The 23,014-nt window shown below is 40.1% G+C and overlaps 6 protein-coding genes across 6 annotated transcripts; 3 read left to right on the forward strand and 3 right to left on the reverse strand.

Annotated features, from left to right (window-relative positions):
- Positions 1–619: 619 nt before the first annotated feature.
- On the reverse strand, positions 620–2,238 carry SAPINGB_P006214 (uncharacterized protein; the record flags this gene model as incomplete). The annotated part of the gene is made up of 2 exons (XM_032000926.1): positions 620–2,116; positions 2,236–2,238. 2 exons carry the CDS (start codon positions 2,236–2,238, stop codon positions 620–622), a joined length of 1,500 nt encoding a protein of 499 aa, XP_031856817.1.
- A 379-nt stretch (positions 2,239–2,617) lies between these two features.
- Positions 2,618–2,962, forward strand: SAPINGB_P006215 (uncharacterized protein; the record flags this gene model as incomplete). Its single annotated transcript, XM_032000927.1, has 1 exon — positions 2,618–2,962. The coding sequence occupies one exon, from the start codon at positions 2,618–2,620 to the stop codon at positions 2,960–2,962; it is 345 nt and encodes a 114-aa protein (XP_031856818.1).
- Positions 2,963–4,221: 1,259 nt separating this feature from the next.
- On the reverse strand, positions 4,222–5,209 carry SAPINGB_P006216 (uncharacterized protein; the record flags this gene model as incomplete). The annotated part of the gene is made up of 2 exons (XM_032000928.1): positions 4,222–4,275; positions 4,598–5,209. 2 exons carry the CDS (start codon positions 5,207–5,209, stop codon positions 4,222–4,224), a joined length of 666 nt encoding a protein of 221 aa, XP_031856819.1.
- Positions 5,210–6,110: 901 nt separating this feature from the next.
- SAPINGB_P006217 (uncharacterized protein) lies at positions 6,111–6,854 on the forward strand (the record flags this gene model as incomplete). The annotated part of the gene is made up of 1 exon (XM_032000929.1): positions 6,111–6,854. The coding sequence occupies one exon, from the start codon at positions 6,111–6,113 to the stop codon at positions 6,852–6,854; it is 744 nt and encodes a 247-aa protein (XP_031856820.1).
- A 167-nt stretch (positions 6,855–7,021) lies between these two features.
- On the forward strand, positions 7,022–9,965 carry SAPINGB_P006218 (uncharacterized protein; the record flags this gene model as incomplete). The annotated part of the gene is made up of 6 exons (XM_032000930.1): positions 7,022–7,662; positions 7,933–7,977; positions 8,279–8,323; positions 8,435–8,451; positions 8,638–8,996; positions 9,312–9,965. The coding sequence occupies 6 exons, from the start codon at positions 7,022–7,024 to the stop codon at positions 9,963–9,965; spliced, it is 1,761 nt and encodes a 586-aa protein (XP_031856821.1).
- Positions 9,966–10,631: 666 nt separating this feature from the next.
- SAPINGB_P006219 (uncharacterized protein) lies at positions 10,632–21,810 on the reverse strand (the record flags this gene model as incomplete). The annotated part of the gene is made up of 13 exons (XM_032000931.1): positions 10,632–11,271; positions 11,337–12,127; positions 12,675–12,742; positions 12,869–12,914; positions 12,973–14,023; positions 14,086–14,321; positions 14,406–17,213; positions 17,314–18,080; positions 18,167–19,288; positions 19,474–19,490; positions 19,602–19,646; positions 19,948–19,992; positions 20,261–21,810. The coding sequence occupies 13 exons, from the start codon at positions 21,808–21,810 to the stop codon at positions 10,632–10,634; spliced, it is 9,186 nt and encodes a 3,061-aa protein (XP_031856822.1).
- Between the last annotated feature and the right edge of the window lie 1,204 nt (positions 21,811–23,014).

The raw sequence follows: 23,014 nt of genomic DNA on the forward strand, positions 1-23,014 counted from the left end.
TCAGCTTCACATCCTTCGGAACAAACTGGCACGTTGGCAATGGTTAATTGTCTAACGGTAAATCCAGAACGGTCAGCGAGATCAATTTGACGATGAACAGGGAGATTGGCGAATGTCTCATAAGAGCTGGCGTTGTTCTTTGAATGGGTCTCAGATGTTGAGTGGGCAACAGAACTTCCAGTGCTGGCTGACTCGAAGAATGAGGGTCCTTCATTGACTCCTGTAGTGTTTCCGTGATTAGACATAGCGGAGAAGACTAAAAGCAAGAGTTAATAAGTAAATACGATTGATAAGCTGAAAGCTGAAAGAGTATTTAATAAAAACAGTTTTGCGTAAATTTAGAGTAGCGAGAAAAAGAAGAGAAAGAAAACAAGAAAGGTTTCTGTAATGAAGAAAATTTAAAAGAGCATCTTGAAAAATTTTCTTTAGCAATAGGGAGTCTTGATTGTGACAATTATTGTAACTCCAATGGTAATGGGCTAGTAGTTGCTAGTGAATAATGTAACAATGTAAAGAGTGTAATTGGGAAAAAAAAAAAAAATATTATGGGATAATGTTGAAATACACGATAGTACCATGACATATATTCCAACAGCCCCCCTGCAACAATAGCCCGTTATCAAGATTCAATCTCTTGATCTTTGCGTCGTCGAGTCTTCGAAAATGACTGCGGCGTAACGATGGAGGTATTATTTGACGAGACGAGCACTGCATCAAGTCCATTTCCCCCCTCAACTTGAGGACGGGTACTCATACCCAGAAGATTCCTCAAATATAAAAACTGCGGCTTAGCCAGAGCTTTGGTAAAAATGTCTGCCACATTATCTGCTGAAGCAACAGCTTCAAGACGGGTATCGCCGGCTTTGACATGGTCTCTGGTGCGCATGTACTTGGTATCAATATGTTTAGTCCGCTCGTGATGTTTGCTGTCCTTCATGAGATCCAGGACACCTTTGTTGTCCTCCATGATGACAGTCGTTGGTTGAGATTCACCAAGTTCTTTCAAAAGATCTCGGAAGTAAACTGCCTCACACGTGGCAGAGAAAGCAGCAATCAGCTCAGCCTCAGTTGTGGAAGTTGCTGTCAACTTCTGTTTGGCCGACTTCCAAGAGAAGGTTGAAGGACCGTGAGAGAATGCAAAGCCTGAGATAGACTTCCTGTCGGGATCGTTTGCCCAATCGGCATCTGACCAGCCTCTCAGAAGCCGCGGAGAGGCCCCTGGTACATTTTTGTGATAGACAATTGCCAGGTCCTTGGTGCCTTTGAGGTAGCTCAGAACATGATATGCTCTATCCATATGAATAGCTCTAGGGTCACTCGCATACTGAGCAAGCTTGCCTGTAGCGTAGGCAATGTCCGGACGGGCCGTCTGTGCAGCAAACTGTAGCTTGCCAAGAATGCTGCGATACAGCGATTGGTTAGCTGGACGAGCATCGAGGCCCTGTGGGAAATCAAGGCCATGTTTCTTGGGCAACGGTATCGACTTAGCTGTTTGATTACTCAATTTGAAAACCTCAATCATGTCAGCAATATAATGTTCCAGATCCAGAGATATTGTCCTGTCGGAGTCCTGGACTCTGATTCCCAAGAATTTGTTAACACCACCTTCATCTTTGATGGCAAAGTAACCAGATAGGCCCTTGAAAAACCGCTCGAATTCTCCCGGTACGTTTGACGCCGTTAAGATGTCGTCAACATAAAGACCTATAATACTGAAGTCTTTGCCATTAATCTTGTAAAAGAGACAGGGTTCTTTCTTGGCAGCTTTGTAACCTAGTGCTTCCAACTTGTCAACAAGCTTCTTGTTCCAACACAGAGGGGCTTGCTTCAGTCCATATAAGCTTTTATTCAGCTTCCAGACCATGCCAGGAGGGGTATTATGGTCAATTCCTGTTGGTGGCTTGACATAGATGTCTTCTTCTAGATCTCCATTCAAGAAAGCATTTTTAACATCGACGTGGTGCATCTCGCAGTTCTTCGCCGCACTTAGGGCGAAAATGAGACGAACAGTGCTGAATCTCATCACTGGCGCAAAGGTGTCAACATAGTCAACACCAAACTTCTGACGAAACCCCTGAACAACAAGACGAGCCTTGTACTTGTCAATTGAACCATCCTGTTGGAATATATGTCATGGTACTATCGTGTATTTCAACATTATCCCATAATATTTTTTTTTCCCAATTACACTCTCTACATTGTTACATTATTCACTAGCAACTACTAGCCCATTACCATTGGAGTTACAATAATTGTTACAATCAAGACTCCCTATTGCTAAAGAAAATTTTCAAGATGTTCTTTTAAATTTTCTTCATTACAGAAACCTTTCTTGTTTTCTTTCTCTTCTTTTTCTCGCTACTCTAAATTTACGCAAAACTGTTTTTATTAAATACTCTTTCAGCTTTCAGCTTATCAATCGTATTTACTTATTAACTCTTGCTTTTAGGTATGATAGCGAACTTTTTATTATTTTATTATTTTATTATTTTTATCATTTATATAATTCTTATATATACTCTAAATTTACGCAAAACTGTTTTTATTAAATACTCTTTCAGCTTTCAGCTTATCAATCGTATTTACTTATTAACTCTTGCTTTTAGTCTTCTCCGCTATGTCTAATCACGGAAACACTACAGGAGTCAATGAAGGACCCTCATCCTTCGAGTCAGCCAGCACTGGAAGTTCTGTTGCCCACTCAACATCTGAGACCCATTCAAAGAACAACGCCAGCTCTTATGAGACATTCGCCGATCTCCCTGTTCATCGTCAAATTGATCTCGCTGACCGTTCTGGATTTACCGTTAGACAATTAACCATTGCCAACGTGCCAGTTTGTTCCGAAGGATGTGAAGCTGAATTAAAAGTCTTAGCAGACTTGACAGCTTACATTAGAAACTCAAACTTCAAAGCTAGTCCTCCCCCATCTCAAAACCTAATGCGGCTAAAACTAAAATAAACATAGATTGTCAACCATAGTTTCCCACCCAAACTCACGTGCATTATCAACTGCACTAGTCTGCGACAACATTGCATGCTCAACAAATACAATAAGTTTTATATTAAACTATTAGCTTGGTTCTTTCTTTGGACAATCCGACTTTACTCTCATACGATAACTCCATTACAATTACATTAATAAGAGGCCGTGTGGTCTAGTAGTATGATACTCGCTTTGGGTTAAAATTGCGAGTGGTCCAGGGTTCAATTCCCTGCTCGGCCCTTTTAATTTTTTTAAATTTTTGAAACACTTCTGTATGTTTTACTTTTCTCTATCAACAGGTCAAGTCCAGAAATACCCAATATCTAAATCTCAGTACTAATAATTGTTGAATTGTAATTTGATTTAAGGACCTGGGCGGTCAACTCTTTAATTACTTTCCGTTCAATTTTATAAGCTACCAGACAAACGAGAATGTTGAGTGGTGATATGTTATATTCCATGATACTATGGGCAATTTCAACATTATCTCGTAATAATATTTTTCCATTACACTCTTTACATTGTTACATTATTTACTAGCAACTACGAGCTTTTTTTTTTGATTACAAAGGTAATAATTGTATCAATTAAGAATTTCTACCGCTAAAAAAATCACCACAATATAGGGAGTTGTACTAGCGACCAAACTCTTAGTGCTGACTGACTAGGCTCCTTCATAGACACCATCAGTGTTTCCATAGGTTGACATAGTGAGGGAAAGACTAACAATACGTTAAAAAACCAAAGTTAATGAATAAATACGATTGATAAGCTGAAAGCTGAGAGATTATTTAATAAAAACAGTTTAGTTTAAATTTAGAGAAGCGAGAAAAAAAGGAGGAAGAAAGGTTTCAGTAACGAAGAAAATTTAAAGGAGCATCGAGGCAAATTTTCTTTAGCAGTAGAAAATCTTAATTGACACAATTATTACCTTTGTAATCAAGAAGAGCTCGTAGTTGCTAGTAAATAATGTAACATTGTAAAGATTGTAATGGAAAAAGATTATTATGAGATAATGCTGAAATAGCCCATAGTACCATAGGATATATTCCAACAAAAAGAAATACGTGATGATACCATTCCATATATTCCAACAGCTCCCCTCTTTGTAAAATTATTGCAAAAAAAATTGAAATGGGCCAAAAACTTCTAGTCAATAATAGATTAATATGGTGAATGAAATTTGAGAAAAACAAAGAAAAATAATGACAACTGTGGGATTTGAACCCACGCCTCTAACGAGATCCGAAAACACCGCTTTCAGTGAAGTAAACACTTGAGTCGGACGCCTTAGACCAACTCGGCCAAATTGTCACAATAGTTACTCTTGTAAAATGTTTGTTTGTTTGTTTTTATTCAAGGGTTATAGAATTATATAACATCAGCATCTGCGCTATCCTTCTTGTCCATACTATATATTTTTTCATTTTGATAATAAACTTTTAATTTTGGCTTCAACATTGCATCTCCAACAGCCCGAAAATAAGTCCTGATGCCAGCTTACGAGGAACAGGGGGTTAAAATAACCAAACCTTCCCAACCTATCTCCACTTGTCTTCATCAACGCTGTAATTGTATTTCTTAATCCCTCCAAGCAGAGATAAAGCTTACAATCTCTTGTAAGCCAGTTAAACTGTTTAAGAGAGTCGACATGTCCATCTCTGGAGATATCCGTTTCAGTCCTTTTCTTTCCTCTTCAAGCAAAGGACACTCAACTAAAATGTGATGAACTGTTTCCAGCTCTCCACATTTGCAGTTGTAACTATCCTTTTCAATTCCAAACTTTTTAAACCATGCGCCAAAGTTGCCATGGCCTGTGCGAAACTGAGTAATATTACTCAAGATCCTTCGACTATCTTTCTTCATGATCACTCCCGTAACCATTTTGGAAAGATTATCAGTACATTTCGACTCCACTGTGATATTATGATACCACAGATCCTTACTGCTGTTCCAATACATTTCTTGCCATTCTTCCATTGCTTGTTTTTTCAAAATTCCAATCGTCTGATTTTGTTGTTGTTTCAGTGTAAGAGGTTCAACCCTCTTGCATTTTCGTTTTTCATCCTTTTTAATCATATAGTCTCTATCATCTTTCGCCAACATGTAAAGCGTGGTTAGCTTTGCAATTGGAGATTTCTCAATCAATGTTAACAAATGACCATTAATAGGATTAGTTTTGCTAATATTTAGGTGTAAACGAATAGCTTTTCGTGCCACCATAAATTTTAGCCTAATACTATATGGCATAATACCAGCTTCCTTTTGTAGTATACTCTTGTAAAAGATTAACAAGCAACAACCAAGACAAATAATTATAAATGTCTTAAAGATCAAACTTGCAATCAACCAAGGGGAAAAGGGCTGGATGGTGTAAAGGATAACACGTTCGCTCGAAAGCGGAAGATACTGGGTTCGATTCCCAGAATACCCCCTTTTTCCTGAGGATGTGTACGGGAGTATACATCTGTTGAACAGCTAAAATAGGAAGCTAAGCTGGACAACCATAAAAGAACGGCACTACGGGGGATCGAACCCCAGTCTCACTCATATGGCCTGAGTGCGTGTTACCACTACACCACAGAGCCTACTTATTGTTAAGTAGTAACTCTTTCATGATGTTACTGGGAAAATCTCGTGATACACAAACGGTGGATAGTGTTGGAACTGGACCCTACACTCAACAGGTCTCAACACGACACACGTATATTCCAACAACATCTAGACTGAAAACCATAGGCTACCCTGGTTACAGGAATGCCGACTCTTCCGTACAGTCTAAATAGCCTGCAGGTGATTGCGGGCCGTATCTCTGGCGAAAGAGATTAAGAAATACATGGGCGTCCGTGAAGATAAGTGGAAATGGGTTGGGAAGGTTTTGGGACCGACAGACTGGTTCTCCCTGTTCCTCGTAAGCTGGCATCAGGGCCCATCTTCCGGGCTACCGGAGACGCACAGAACAGAAACCACCAGTACTAAAAAGGTACAAATGAAAACCGGCAAGTAACATAGTCAGACAATAAAAGGACAGCGCAGATGCTGATGTTATATAGTTCTATAACCCTTGAATAAAAACAAACAAACAAACAATGCAATCAACCAAGATCAGCATCTGCAAAAAAAAATGTCAGGCCCCCCCAACAACAACCAAACCACGTTTAGTGGCGGCGACCCTCCTGCCGACAATAATTATACCGACAATAATAATGAACAGACTAATATTAATGATATGCAAAAAATTATTGCTGTTGAACTGAAGGAGAAAGAAAGTTCTCATTCCAGAGGACCTCATTCTCATGAAGCTCATCACATCAAACCCTCGACAAAAATCCAAAAAAATAATGAAAAACCAGACTCCCATAAAAAAATTGAAACTATCCACAAAAAGCTTGAATCGAATGATAAGCATAACGCTTCTTCAAACCACGAAACCCCCGTTGAAACCCCTATTGTGAATGTTGGTCCAACCTTGAACCCTACCTTTGACTCTTCACCAGATGGTGGTGATGTTGAAATTGACGCAACACCATCACGTGACATGGATGTTCTCATGCCGGATGCAAATCCATTTGGTGATAATTCTGAAGCCTGGGAATACATCTTAAAACTTAAGGATGTATTTCTGGTTGAATTGTCTATTGTTAAAGAAGACTTGAGTATTACAATTGAAGATTGGGAAATAAAATTTCAAAATCTTGAACTTAAAAACAATGAGTTAGCTAAACAACTCATTGCTTTGACCGAAAAGCTTAAAGCTTCAGAAGGACAAGTGAATTCTCTTCGCTCAGAACTTGATGTTTTGAGAAACAATCAGGTTCACACAGAAGTTAAACATGTGATGTTTGAAAAAACTCAAAAAGGAAGTTAAGGATAATAAGGATCATTGCGATAAAGTGAAACATAAAGCTGATGAAATAGCTAAGATGACTCTTCAAGATTTGTCTCAAGAAAAAGCAAGAAACAAAAGAATTATCGACACTGAAATCAAGGAATTCAAAGAAATGACCAACAATCTTGAAAAAAAGAGTTGATAATATGGAATACAAAGTTGGAACTATTTCAACTAAGGCTGATTTAACTACCAAAGAACTTAGCTACGCAAAAAAAGAAATCAAGAGCGCGGTAAGAAAAGTCGACACTTTGCCTTTTGCTTTGACCCCTAAAACGCCAAATGGAGCAACTCCAAAGTTGAAAGACATTATGAAGGCTCAAAAACAACACCGTGAAACTAAAGTTGATGACGATAAACCCACTTTTAGAGTGTGCATAAGAATTCCAGATACCATGAAAAGAGTTAATATCCCTGCGATTGGAAAGAAAATTGATGCGGTTGCACAAAAGTCGGTGGCTCAGGAAATAGGCTATACTGTCAAAGGGCATTTATATGTTCAACTTAATGACAAAGATTTTGCTGATAAAGCTGCACAATGGATCCCCAAAGTTGACCCTACTTATTCAGTGCTTGACACAGATTCTTGGTACAAGGCTGTACTTCAGGAAATACCTAATACGGCATCGATTGAAGACTTGAAAGAAACTCTCTACAATTTTAATGATTACCATATTGTTTTGAATACCGAACCCAAAATCATTAGCAGAAACCAATTTACCCAAACAGCATTGGTTTCATTCAGAAATGCCCAAGACTATGCAAAGTTGTTGGAATATATGTCATGGTACTATCGTGTATTTCAACATTATCCCATAATATTTTTTTTTTCCCAATTACACTCTTTACATTGTTACATTATTCACTAGCAACTACTAGCCCATTACCATTGGAGTTACAATAATTGTCACAATCAAGACTCCCTATTGCTAAAGAAAATTTTTCAAGATGCTCTTTTAAATTTTCTTCATTACAGAAACCTTTCTTGTTTTCTTTCTCTTCTTTTTCTCGCTACTCTAAATTTACGCAAAACTGTTTTTATTAAATACTCTTTCAGCTTTCAGCTTATCAATCGTATTTACTTATTAACTCTTGCTTTTAGGTATGATAGCGAACTTTTATTATTTTATTATTTTATTATTTTATTATTTTATTATTTTTATCATTTTATATAATTCTTATATATACTCTAAATTTACGCAAAACTGTTTTTATTAAATAGTCTTTCAGCTTTCAGCTTATCAATCGTATTTACTTATTAACTCTTGCTTTTAGGTATGATAGCGAACTTTTATTATTTTATTATTTTATTATTTTATTATTTTATTATTTTTATCATTTTATATAATTTTTATATATACTCTAAATTTACATAAAACTGTTTTTATTAAATACTCTTTCAGCTTTCAGCTTATCAATCGTATTTACTTATTAACTCTTGCTTTTAGGTATGATAGCGAACTTTTATTATTTTATTATTTTATTATTTTTATCATTTTATATAATTCTTATGCTACTCTAAATTTACGCAAAACTGTTTTTATTAAATACTCTTTCAGCTTTCAGCTTATCAATCGTATTTACTTATTAACTCTTGCTTTTAGGTATGATAGCGAACTTTTATTATTTTATTATTTTATTATTTTTATCATTTTATATAATTCTTATATATACTCTAAATTTACGCAAAACTGTTTTTTATTAAATACTCTTTCAGCTTTCAGCTTATCAATCGTATTTACTTATTAACTCTTGCTTTTAGTCTTCTCCGCTATGTCTAATCACGGAAACACTACAGGAGTCAATGAAGGACCCTCATCCTTCGAGTCAGCCAGCACTGGAAGTTCTGTTGCCCACTCAACATCTGAGACCCATTCAAAGAACAACGCCAGCTCTTATGAGACATTCGCCGATCTCCCTGTTCATCGTCAAATTGATCTCGCTGACCGTTCTGGATTTACCGTTAGACAATTAACCATTGCCAACGTGCCAGTTTGTTCCGAAGGATGTGAAGCTGAATTAAAAGTCTTAGCAGACTTGACAGCTTACATTAGAAACTCAAACTTCAAAGCTAGTCCTCCCCCATCTCAAAAGGTTATGAGCTCCTTTGACGCTTCTCATGTTGAACTGTGACACGGGAAGTCATGATAATAATAGAAAATATTATCCAAGAAAAGTATATATTGAAATATATAAGATAAAACAGTTATATAAGAAGAAAGAAAAAGGAAAAGAAAAATTATAAAAGTTGGGAAAGAAACCTTCCTTATATACCCAAGGAAAAGAAAAATTTGCAGTGGTGAAAATTTTTCATTTGGGTTTGTCCCAAAGTTGAGTGGGTTTGTATTACACTTCAACTTTGTAACAAATTAAGGAGGGTAACCACAGTCACATAAGGGCTTAAACCTAATGCGGCTATAACTAAAATAAACATAGGTTATCGACCATAGTTTCCCACCCAAACTCACGTGCATTATCAACTGCACTAGTCTGCGACAACATTGCATGCTCAACATTACTGAAGCTTCCAAGTGGGCCTCTGTAGTGGAGCAATATTTCTTTAACAACCCGGATGGCACCTTTCACCGTGACCTTATCTTAGCAGTGCTGAATAACAACAAGGTTTCAGCAGCTGCTCGCGAAGATCCTCAGAGTCATCTCTGGGGGATTACCAAGTTTGTCGACATTTTCAAGTCAAGATCTGGAGGATGGAGCCCCTGTGATTCAGTTGAAATCCCAGCGCTAGTTGAAGCAACTTCTGCAGCCTTCGTAAAAGGTCGAAGAATTATTGACGGTTCATCAAAAGTCGTGTCAAAGCAGGAACCCAAGCAAGAACCCAAGCAGGAATCCAAGCAGGAAACCTCGAAGAAAGCTGGTCACTCTGATACCAAGCAAGGAAAGGGGAAACAGTGGTCCAAGGGGTCTGGTGGCAACAAGAGGCGTAACAATGAAGACAAGCAAGCTAGAAAGTCGAACTCTGATGGTCAAAACAAAGTTGCTGCCTTGAAAGCTACCGAATATCTTGAGGTGGCTCGCGACGATGTTGAAACTCTTTGCTCTGTTGCTCGTTTTGAGATGGGGGAGGACTAGCTTTGAAGTTTGAGTTTCTAATGTAAGCTGTCAAGTCTGCTAAGACTTTTAATTCAGCTTCACATCCTTCGGAACAAACTGGCACGTTGGCAATGGTTAATTGTCTAACGGTAAATCCAGAACGGTCAGCGAGATCAATTTGACGATGAACAGGGAGATCGGCGAATGTCTCATAAGAGCTGGCGTTGTTCTTTGAATGGGTCTCAGATGTTGAGTGGGCAACAGAACTTCCAGTGCTGGCTGACTCGAAGGATGAGGGTCCTTCATTGACTCCTGTAGTGTTTCCGTGATTAGACATAGCGGAGAAGACTAAAAGCAAGAGTTAATAAGTAAATACGATTGATAAGCTGAAAGCTGAAAGAGTATTTAATAAAAACAGTTTTGCGTAAATTTAGAGTAGCGAGAAAAAGAAGAGAAAGAAAACAAGAAAGGTTTCTGTAATGAAGAAAATTTAAAAGAGCATCTTGAAAAATTTTCTTTAGCAATAGGGAGTCTTGATTGTGACAATTATTGTAACTCCAATGGTAATGGGCTAGTAGTTGCTAGTGAATAATGTAACAATGTAAAGAGTGTAATTGGGAAAAAAAATATTATGGGATAATGTTGAAATACACGATAGTACCATGACATATATTCCAACAGCCCCCCTGCAACAATAGCCCGTTATCAAGATTCAATCTCTTGATCTTTGCGTCGTCGAGTCTTCGAAAATGACTGCGGCGTAACGATGGAGGTATTATTTGACGAGACGAGCACTGCATCAAGTCCATTTCCCCCCTCAACTTGAGGACGGGTACTCATACCCAGAAGATTCCTCAAATATAAAAACTGCGGCTTAGCCAGAGCTTTGGTAAAAATGTCTGCCACATTATCTGCTGAAGCAACAGCTTCAAGACGGGTATCGCCGGCTTTGACATGGTCTCTGGTGCGCATGTACTTGGTATCAATATGTTTAGTCCGCTCGTGATGTTTGCTGTCCTTCATGAGATCCAGGACACCTTTGTTGTCCTCCATGATGACAGTCGTTGGTTGAGATTCACCAAGTTCTTTCAAAAGATCTCGGAAGTAAACTGCCTCACACGTGGCAGAGAAAGCAGCAATCAGCTCAGCCTCAGTTGTGGAAGTTGCTGTCAACTTCTGTTTGGCCGACTTCCAAGAGAAGGTTGAAGGACCGTGAGAGAATGCAAAGCCTGAGATAGACTTCCTGTCGGGATCGTTTGCCCAATCGGCATCTGACCAGCCTCTCAGAAGCCGCGGAGAGGCCCCTGGTACATTTTGTGATAGACAATTGCCAGGTCCTTGGTGCCTTTGAGGTAGCTCAGAACATGATATGCTCTATCCATATGAATAGCTCTAGGGTCACTCGCATACTGAGCAAGCTTGCCTGTAGCGTAGGCAATGTCCGGACGGGCCGTCTGTGCAGCAAACTGTAGCTTGCCAAGAATGCTGCGATACAGCGATTGGTTAGCTGGACGAGCATCGAGGCCCTGTGGGAAATCAAGGCCATGTTTCTTGGGCAACGGTATCGACTTAGCTGTTTGATTACTCAATTTGAAAACCTCAATCATGTCAGCAATATAATGTTCCAGATCCAGAGATATTGTCCTGTCGGAGTCCTGGACTCTGATTCCCAAGAATTTGTTAACACCACCTTCATCTTTGATGGCAAAGTAACCAGATAGGCCCTTGAAAAAACGCTCGAATTCTCCCGGTACATTTGACGCCGTTAAGATGTCGTCAACATAAAGACCTATAATACTGAAGTCTTTGCCATTAATCTTGTAAAAGAGACAGGGTTCTTTCTTGGCAGCTTTGTAACCTAGTGCTTCCAACTTGTCAACAAGCTTCTTGTTCCAACACAGAGGGGCTTGCTTCAGTCCATATAAGCTTTTATTCAGCTTCCAGACCATGCCAGGAGGGGTATTATGGTCAATTCCTGTTGGTGGCTTGACATAGATGTCTTCTTCTAGATCTCCATTCAAGAAAGCATTTTTAACATCGACGTGGTGCATCTCGCAGTTCTTCGCCGCACTTAGGGCGAAAATGAGACGAACAGTGCTGAATCTCATCACTGGCGCAAAGGTGTCAACATAGTCAACACCAAACTTCTGACGAAACCCCTGAACAACAAGACGAGCCTTGTACTTGTCAATTGAACCATCCTGTTGGAATATATGTCATGGTACTATCGTGTATTTCAACATTATCCCATAATATTTTTTTTTCCCAATTACACTCTCTACATTGTTACATTATTCACTAGCAACTACTAGCCCATTACCATTGGAGTTACAATAATTGTTACAATCAAGACTCCCTATTGCTAAAGAAAATTTTCAAGATGTTCTTTTAAATTTTCTTCATTACAGAAACCTTTCTTGTTTTCTTTCTCTTCTTTTCTCGCTACTCTAAATTTACGCAAAACTGTTTTTATTAAATACTCTTTCAGCTTTCAGCTTATCAATCGTATTTACTTATTAACTCTTGCTTTTAGGTATGATAGCGAACTTTTATTATTTTATTATTTTATTATTTTATTATTTTATTATTTTATTATTTTTATCATTTTATATAATTCTTATATATACTCTAAATTTACGCAAAACTGTTTTTATTAAATACTCTTTCAGCTTTCAGCTTATCAATCGTATTTACTTATTAACTCTTGCTTTTAGTCTTCTCCGCTATGTCTAATCACGGAAACACTACAGGAGTCAATGAAGGACCCTCATCCTTCGAGTCAGCCAGCACTGGAAGTTCTGTTGCCCACTCAACATCTGAGACCCATTCAAAGAACAACGCCAGCTCTTATGAGACATTCGCCGATCTCCCTGTTCATCGTCAAATTGATCTCGCTGACCGTTCTGGATTTACCGTTAGACAATTAACCATTGCCAACATACCAGTTTGTTCCGAAGGATGTGAAGCTGAATTAAAAGTCTTAGCAGACTTGACAGCTTACATTAGAAACTCAAACTTCAAAGCTAGTCCTCCCCCATCTCAAAACATCCGTGTTGAGTTTCTTCTTCAGCACCCATTTGGTGCCAAGGGCTTTGCGACCCGCCGGGAGGGGCACAACTTGGTAGACATGATTTCCATCAATGGCAGCAAATTCCGAATAGGCCGCATCAAACCAGAAGCGCTTATCTTCTCTGTTGTTGGCTTCCGCAAGTGACCGTGGGTCCCTTTTTAGCTTCTTGCCAGGGTCGAGCAGTGCCACTCCCACATTCGGAAATCGAATGAAGGCAGGGCGATCCTTAAGATCGGCCCAATCTCTGTCGCTGATAAGAGCTCTAACATTTTCCACATCAGGAGCCGTAAAGTAGAGACCTGGTTTGCTAGATTCTGACACTTTGATGTCATTTCTCAAAATTGGAAGCTTAATGTTAATAGCGTTGAGTGTGTCAAGTCTTCCAGACGCCATGCGGGCTTTCACAGTTGGTTCTTCAGAGTTCGAGTAGATGCAGCCAATGCCAATGACATCGTCGGCAGCCCCGGCAGACGGATCTCCTGATGGGCTTGCCGATTCATCAACAAAAATAATTTCATCATCAGCAGGCGAAGAAACAAAAGTTTCATGTAAGAAATCAATGCCGTCAGCTAAGTGTTCTGATGAGCCCTGGGAGTCAGAATTGTAGGGTGCTGCGGTTAAGATTTCATCGCTTGTAGCCTCAACTTCAATTTCGGGTGTGGAGGCGGGAGAGTGGGACGGCGAGTCAGTGCTAACGACTGAGTCTTCATCCACTGATGTTGAAGTAGTAGGGACATTGTGTGTTGCCGAGTGAGTGTGAGAAAGAAAGGGAACTGCATCGGGAGTGGGGTTGAATCTAAGATCCGGTGTACCCTGGAGGTGGCCGTGTGGGGCTCTCAGTGTTGAACGCTCACGAGGTGGCAAGCCATGTAGCAGTGACCTAGGTTCCGAGTCCAAAGCTGACTCAGAGTTCGAGAGTTTCAGTTTATCACTGTGCCGATCAGAGGAGCGAGAGCCCCAAAGTAAGCCCGATGCTGTAGTGGTTGGGCTTGCAGAACGATTTCTTTTCGCAGATTTCTTAAAGCTCCTAAGTCGATTCTTGAGATGGCTTCAGCCGCGCTGCGTAAGATATTGCGTTGTGCTATTGACAGCATGCGATTCGAAGACGAGGGAGGAGTGGTTTGATGATCACGACGAGAAGAAGAGCTGTCTAATGTGGGAGACGTCACAGCAGAGGAGGTTGGCGAAGTAACCACTGGCACCGAATGTGCAGATGATTCCGAGGACAAAGAAGCAGGAGTAGAAGGTGTTGTAGGAGAATCATTCGTGGCTTCATTTTCCAATCTTGGTGAAGAGCTTGAAGTCGAATTTTCTGAGGATACTTTCTGTAATAAATTAGTAGCCGAAGAAAAATTTTTAGATTGTGTGGTGGTGGAGAAAATTTTATTTTTCAAAGCCGCGCCACTTACTAGTGGAAGGTTATCAGTAGGCCGGGTAATTAAATTTGTGCGATTTAAAATTAATGAAGAATTTTCTTTTCGCGCCAGCCGCTGAAGTGCACTGTTAGGAACATAATAGCCATTTTGCTCAATCAAATCAGCCAATCTTTTGTTAACAACAACTGTGTCCCGAGAAGCTTCTCGATGACGGTGTCTGGACGACGGAGCAGGCACTTTCGCAGCACCCGCAGCACCCGCAGCAGACCTAGTAATTCTTTCAGTATCAGCAAGAGGCTGTTGGGCTTCTGCCGGAGCAGAGTGTTGGCTTGCTTGTCGAACAGCTACTTGCCCAGCAGTTTGCGAATCATGTTCAGAAGAAGAAGGAGGAGCTGCCAACAACAACCGTCTCGAAGGTGGAGCCGGAAGTAGCATATGTCGATTTTGTTGCACGGAGCTGTGCTGCACGTCGCTTGCATTGTCCCCAAAGCTTGTAGCGTCCCCTGCTCGCCCATACTCTAGCAGGAGCCTCTGAGTAGATGGTGCAGGCGGTAAGCGTGGGCGATCATTCACAGCAGAGTCTCTCAGTTCACTGCCACTTCCAGATGCAGCAGTAGTAACAGTATCAGAACCACCAGCTCCCAGCAACAGCCTCTCAGAGGAGGGCGCTGGGGGTAGCTCCGGTAGCTCCTGCCGTATTCCTGAGGAGCCAGCCACTTGGCTCCGCCTACCGGCATGTAAACGACGATTTTCTGGCTGACCAGCACGTTCCAGCGCAGATTTTAATCTCGCTAAATTTAGATGCCTCTTCCTACTACTGCCCACCTCAGCCATTCTGGCAGACCGATTTGCTGACGTCGTATTTTGTACTAGCTCGGTGGTGGCCCGTACAAGTTCCGCCGCCGCCAAAACCAGTTGATTGCTGGCAGGATTATTTGTGCTTGTAGCAGTACCTTGAGTGTCACCTAAAACTTGCGGCACCCCGACATCTCTCGCAGGAGCTTCCTCCAACTTAGTAGAGGAATCCATGACAACGTCGCTAGACGAAGATTCAGAATCTGATGAGTCTTCCAATTCGTCGAAACCCAGTATATGTTCCACAGACCCATCCATGTCTTCATCATTGGTTTCTGAGTCAACCGCATCCTGATTGTCATCACCAGATTGGCTAGCGGTTTCAACAGCTGAAGCCTTGCGGATAAGTTCAGCAGTTCCAGACAGCGCAAGATCCACACTGTCATCCTCATCCAAAATGTGTAGCTGTTTGGGAAGAGTCACCGGACTTGTTTGATGAGCCATCACTGAGGGCGACTGAGTTCCTGGAGCAAAGGCTTTCTGGAGCTTTACCATATGTTCAGAAAATGAATTTTCGTGAGAAAAATCTTCGTTAGTATCTTCGGAGCCAGGGCGACCAGCTACGTTGGAGTTCACCGATCTCAAATCAGCATCATCAACAGCAGAATCTTCGAGCAATATATGGTCCTCAGACTGAAGTGTATCTTTGTCGTCAACAACACTAATTGATTCATCTGCAACCAGCTCCACATCATCATCTTCCAACGGTTGAAAAGAGTTTTCAGTTATAGGTGTCGGTGGTGTAGAAGTAGAATCCTGGTCCTCCAATCTGCTGGATCTGTGGCTCCTTCCCTCAGAGCCCACATAGGTCCAGCCAAAGTTACCACCACCACCACCACCAGAGAGTGAAGTGGGAGAGTAGTCGTCAGAGTCAGATTCATCTTCACTTTCTGATTCATCAGTGGAAGAGTCACTGTAGTCAGGGTCACGATTTCCAACCTCACTGTAGTCAATGAGAATGTCACCCTCGTAAATTGGCTTTTCGCCAAAAAATTTAACGCCAGGCAAGACATGGTCACGAAAGTTGCCGTGTACACAGCGCCGAATGCGCTTGTTCCTCGTAATGCATAGAAAATTCTTAGGATTTAACGGGTCGGGACCCAAATACAGAGCAGGCTCGCCCCGAGGCTGAAGGGTCCCTTTGAGTTTCTGAGACTCAGATTTAATGACAAAAACTAGGCAGCCAAATGTGTGCACTAGTGCTATAGGTGGTTTTCTGCCCGTAAAGGCTTCATAAGGTGATATACCGGCTTTATTAACTATGGAGAAATTATATACCTGCACAGCGTAGAGCCAGGCAGAGTCCCAGTAGATATTGGCCCAGAGTGTCGACTGCATCAAGGCTCTAGTAGATATCTCACGAAGTGTGCGGTGGGCACGCTCAATTTTTCCATTTTGTTGGTGTTCATCAGGAGCAGTTAAAATATGAATGACGCCCCAGTCTGCTAAAAATTTTCCAAGTGTGCCAGAGATAAATTCACCACCATTGTCAGTAATAAGCTTGGTGGCCTTGCCGTCAGCAGCACGGCGAGCAGCTTTGGGCACAAACTGCTTAAAGAACTGGATAAGTTTCCCAGGAGCTTCATCCTTAGATTCCAGAGCAAAAGCATAGATGTAACTAGAAAATGCATCAATGATATTCAGCATGTACCTGGCCCCTGAAGAGGCAGGACCTATGGGACCGACGAGATCAGCATGAATCTGGGCTAACGGAGCCGTGGATTCAGAAGCTATATGCTTATCCGGAGAAGTGAACCGCTTAATGCTTCTTGACGTGCCACATATGACACAGTCCTTGATCAACTCTTCGTCACGCTTGGTCACCTCAAAGGGAGGATCAGCAAGCTTGGCTAAATGCTTCACCGAAGTCAAAGAGCAATGAGCAAACCGAACATGACAGTCAAGTGCCTGCGAATTCAACACGGCCTCCTTTGCAATAAATTTGAGAGACGGTGAGAGGACAGGAAGTCCCTTTCCAACAGCGAGCTGATTTATCAACCTTCCTCATAGCTTCTGGTCCTTGTCTGCAAATCTGATCCCAGTCAATTGAATTTCCTGAGAACTTGAAGGAGCCAGTTGGAGGTACGATATTCCTAGTAAACTTTACCGGAACAATGTTGGCACAAATGTGAGACTTGGCATCTCTGGCACCACCAACCCTACCAACCTTTTCCTCACCAAAATAGGCCAGACAGTCCCCACTTGGGACCGTATGAAAAGAAACATCGTGCGTGCGCCAGACAGAATCAGAAAACAAATTGCTAGACCCAGCAGGAAAATAAAGTGCGTCAGCAATATGGCAAATATTGGTGCCACCGTCACCTTTTAATACAACAGCAATTTTACCTTCCCCTTCTAACACGATGTCGGAACCACCATAGGAGCTGATGGTTTTGGGGCTGCTGTATTTCTCATACGACACAAAGTAGCTGTTGTCTGAGATAAGATGACCAGTAGCATTTCCAGAATCAAGAACATTTGGAAGATTTGTTTCACCCACAGAGGCGATTTGGTTGGCAGGTGGAAGAAAAGCAACTGGCGAATAATCACTGCTTCCGCCGTCATTATCAAATACGTCTTGGATAGCCCGAGCAACAGAGCAAAGAGTTTCAACATCGTCGCGAGCCACCTCAAGATATTCGGTAGCTTTCAAGGCAGCAACTCTGTTTTGACCATCAGAGTTCGACTTTCTAGCTTGCTTGTCTTCATTGTTGCGCCTCTTGTTGCTACCGGACCCCTTGGACCACTGCTTCCCTTTTTTTCCTTGCTTGGTATCAGAGTGGCCAGCTTTCTTCGAGGTTTCCTGCTTGGATTCCTGCTTGGGTTCTTGCTTGGGTTCCTGCTTTGGCACCACTTTGTTGAACCGTCAATAATTCTTCGACCTTTTACGAAGGCTGCTGAAGTTGCTTCAACTAGCGCTGGGATTTCAACTGAATCACAGGGGCTCCATCCTCCAGATCTTGACTTGAAAATGTCGACAAACTTGGTAATCCCCCAGAGATGACTCTGAGGATCTTCGCGAGCAGCTGCTGAAACCTTGTTGTTATTCAGTACTGCTAAGATAAGGTCACGGTGAAAGGTGCCATCCGGGTTGTTAAAGAAATATTGCTCCACTACAGAGGCCCACTTGGAAGCTTCAGTAACAGTAGCTTGTATTTTGGTTTCAATTTCACTGCTGGTGAGCCCGGAGAAATAACTAGGACCTGGAACTCCTACTGAGATAGCTTGCGTCATCGCAAATACAATGTTAAGCTCAGGGCTTGGGGATATGCGCAAACCAATATGATTAAGACGTTGGTAAAATGAGAGCACTCGCCCCAGGTCGGCGGGCTCTAGGATTTCGGGATCTATACGGGCCATTCTTTTTCCTGGTTCAAATAGGACCCCCATGGCTTCTTCCCGCACAGACGCCGAATCCATAGGTGGAGTTTTTAGAAACTCGGGCGACGTGTCCCACCGGGCCTGTTCAGCTGCAGCCAGGTTAGCTGCAGGCGTGGTTTTTAAAATGTAAACCTTGAGTAGTTCATCAAGGGCCCTCTCAAACCTGATACCGTAACCAAGCTGAAGGGCAGTATGGCCAACAATTGGCTTATAGATATAGTTGTTCCAAAAACTCCGGCCGCAGCTGTTAATTTGCCCAATAAGACCGTATATCCAAAAATCCAATTCACTTTTGTAGAGAAATTGTTTGAAATTTGGCGCTTGAGAAGCGTCAAAGGAGCTCATAACCTTTTGAGATGGGGGAGGACTAGCTTTGAAGTTTGAGTTTCTAATGTAAGCTGTCAAGTCTGCTAAGACTTTTAATTCAGCTTCACATCCTTCGGAACAAACTGGCACGTTGGCAATGGTTAATTGTCTAACGGTAAATCCAGAACGGTCAGCGAGATCAATTTGACGATGAACAGGGAGATCGGCGAATGTCTCATAAGAGCTGGCGTTGTTCTTTGAATGGGTCTCAGATGTTGAGTGGGCAACAGAACTTCCAGTGCTGGCTGACTCGAAGGATGAGGGTCCTTCATTGACTCCTGTAGTGTTTCCGTGATTAGACATAGCGGAGAAGACTAAAAGCAAGAGTTAATAAGTAAATACGATTGATAAGCTGAAAGCTGAAAGAGTATTTAATAAAAACAGTTTTGCGTAAATTTAGAGTATATATAAGAATTATATAAAATGATAAAAATAATAAAATAATAAAATAATAAAAGTTCGCTATCATACCTAAAAGCAAGAGTTAATAAGTAAATACGATTGATAAGCTGAAAGCTGAAAGAGTATTTAATAAAAACAGTTTTGCGTAAATTTAGAGTAGCATAAGAATTATATAAAATGATAAAAATAATAAAATAATAAAATAATAAAAGTTCGCTATCATACCTAAAAGCAAGAGTTAATAAGTAAATACGATTGATAAGCTGAAAGCTGAAAGAGTATTTAATAAAAACAGTTTTGCGTAAATTTAGAGTATATATAAGAATTATATAAAATGATAAAAATAATAAAATAATAAAATAATAAAATAATAAAATAATAAAAGTTCGCTATCATACCTAAAAGCAAGAGTTAATAAGTAAATACGATTGATAAGCTGAAAGCTGAAAGACTATTTAATAAAAACAGTTTTGCGTAAATTTAGAGTATATATAAGAATTATATAAAATGATAAAAATAATAAAATAATAAAATAATAAAATAATAAAATAATAAAAGTTCGCTATCATACCTAAAAGCAAGAGTTAATAAGTAAATACGATTGATAAGCTGAAAGCTGAAAGAGTATTTAATAAAAACAGTTTTGCGTAAATTTAGAGTAGCGAGAAAAAAAAGAAAAAAAAACAAGAAAGGTTTCTGTAATGAAGAAAATTTAAAGAGCATCTTGAAAAATTTTCTTTAGCAATAGGGAGTCTTGATTGTGACAATTATTGTAACTCCAATGGTAATGGGCTAGTAGTTGCTAGTGAATAATGTAACAATGTAAAGAGTGTAATTGGGAAAAAAAAAATATTATGGGATAATGTTGAAATACACGATAGTACCATGACATATATTCCAACAACTTTGCATAGTCTTGGGCATTTCTGAATGAAACCAATGCTGTTTGGGTAAATTGGTTTCTGCTAATGATTTTGGGTTCGGTATTCAAAACAATATGGTAATCATTAAAATTGTAGAGAGTTTCTTTCAAGTCTTCAATCGATGCCGTATTAGGTATTTCCTGAAGTACAGCCTTGTACCAAGAATCTGTGTCAAGCACTGAATAAGTAGGGTCAACTTTGGGGATCCATTGTGCAGCTTTATCAGCAAAATCTTTGTCATTAAGTTGAACATATAAATGCCCTTTGACAGTATAGCCTATTTCCTGAGCCACCGACTTTTGTGCAACCGCATCAATTTTCTTTCCAATCGCAGGGATATTAACTCTTTTCATGGTATCTGGAATTCTTATGCACACTCTAAAAGTGGGTTTATCGTCATCAACTTTAGTTTCACGGTGTTGTTTTTGAGCCTTCATAATGTCTTTCAACTTTGGAGTTGCTCCATTTGGCGTTTTAGGGGTCAAAGCAAAAGGCAAAGTGTCGACTTTTCTTACCGCGCTCTTGATTTCTTTTTTTGCGTAGCTAAGTTCTTTGGTAGTTAAATCAGCCTTAGTTGAAATAGTTCCAACTTTGTATTCCATATTATCAACTCTTTTTTCAAGATTGTTGGTCATTTCTTTGAATTCCTTGATTTCAGTGTCGATAATTCTTTTGTTTCTTGCTTTTTCTTGAGACAAATCTTGAAGAGTCATCTTAGCTATTTCATCAGCTTTATGTTTCACTTTATCGCAATGATCCTTATTATCCTTAACTTCCTTTTTGAGTTTTTCAAACATCACATGTTTAACTTCTGTGTGAACCTGATTGTTTCTCAAAACATCAAGTTCTGAGCGAAGAGAATTCACTTGTCCTTCTGAAGCTTTAAGCTTTTCGGTCAAAGCAATGAGTTGTTTAGCTAACTCATTGTTTTTAAGTTCAAGATTTTGAAATTTTATTTCCCAATCTTCAATTGTAATACTCAAGTCTTCTTTAACAATAGACAATTCAACCAGAAATACATCCTTAAGTTTTAAGATGTATTCCCAGGCTTCAGAATTATCACCAAATGGATTTGCATCCGGCATGAGAACATCCATGTCACGTGATGGTGTTGCGTCAATTTCAACATCACCACCATCTGGTGAAGAGTCAAAGGTAGGGTTCAAGGTTGGACCAACATTCACAATAGGGGTTTCAACGGGGGTTTCGTGGTTTGAAGAAGCGTTATGCTTATCATTCGATTCAAGCTTTTTGTGGATAGTTTCAATTTTTTTATGGGAGTCTGGTTTTTCATTATTTTTTTGGATTTTTGTCGAGGGTTTGATGTGATGAGCTTCATGAGAATGAGGTCCTCTGGAATGAGAACTTTCTTTCTCCTTCAGTTCAACAGCAATAATTTTTTGCATATCATTAATATTAGTCTGTTCATTATTATTGTCGGTATAATTATTGTCGGCAGGAGGGTCGCCGCCACTAAACGTGGTTTGGGTGTTGTTGGGGGGGTCTGACATTTTTTTTTTATATGTTTGTTTGTTTGTTTTTATTCAAGGGTTATAGAACTATATAACATCAGCATCTGCGCTATCCTTTTATTGTCTGACTATGTGACTTGCCGGTTTTCATTTGTACCTTTTTAGTACGGGTGGTTTCTGTTCTGTGCGTCTCCGGTAGCCCGGAAGATGGGCCCTGATGCCAGCTTACGAGGAACAGGGAGAACCAGTCTGTCGGTCCCAAAACCTTCCCAACCCATTTCCACTTATCTTCACGGACGCCCATGTATTTCTTAATCTCTTCCGTCAGAGATACGGCCCGCAATCACCTGCAGGCTATTTAGACTGTACGGAAGAGTCGGCATTCCTGTAACCAGGGTAGCCTATGGTTTTCAGTCTAGGTGTATACTCCCGTACACATCCTCAGGAAAAGGGGGTATTCTGGGAATCGAACCCAGTATCTTCCGCTTTCGAGCGAACGTGTTATCCTTTACACCATCCAGCCCTTTCCCCTTTTTTTTTTATATTAAACTATTAGCTTGGTTCTTTCTTTGGACAATCCGAGTTTACTCTTATACGATAACTCCATTACATATATATGTGCCTGCGTAGCCCAATGGTTAAGGCGTTAGACTTCTAATCTGAAGATTGTGGGTTCGAGTCCCACCGTGGGTGAATTATTTTTTTTGTTGAAGTATAGAAGTAATCCGTGCTACTGCTTTTCGCAATTAAGTGTTGGAATATATGTCATGGTACTATCGTGTATTTCAACATTATCCCATAATATTTTTTTTTCCCAATTACACTCTTTACATTGTTACATTATTCACTAGCAACTACTAGCCCATTACCATTGGAGTTACAATAATTGTCACAATCAAGACTCCCTATTGCTAAAGAAAATTTTCAAGATGCTCTTTTAAATTTTCTTCATTACAGAAACCTTTCTTGTTTTCTTTCTCTTCTTTCTCTCGCTACTCTAAATTTACGCAAAACTGTTTTTATTAAATACTCTTTCAGCTTTCAGCTTATCAATCGTATTTACTTATTAACTCTTGCTTTTAGGTATGATAGCGAACTTTTATTATTTTATTATTTTTATCATTTTATATAATTCTTATATATACTCTAAATTTACGCAAAACTGTTTTTATTAAATACTCTTTCAGCTTTCAGCTTATCAATCGTATTTACTTATTAACCCTTGCTTTTAGTCTTCTCCGCT

This window comes from Magnusiomyces paraingens, assembly GCF_902498895.1.
Source record: "Magnusiomyces paraingens strain CBS 517.90 genome assembly, contig: contig5, whole genome shotgun sequence".
In the NCBI taxonomy this organism is placed as follows: Eukaryota; Fungi; Ascomycota; class Dipodascomycetes; order Dipodascales; family Dipodascaceae; genus Magnusiomyces; species Magnusiomyces paraingens.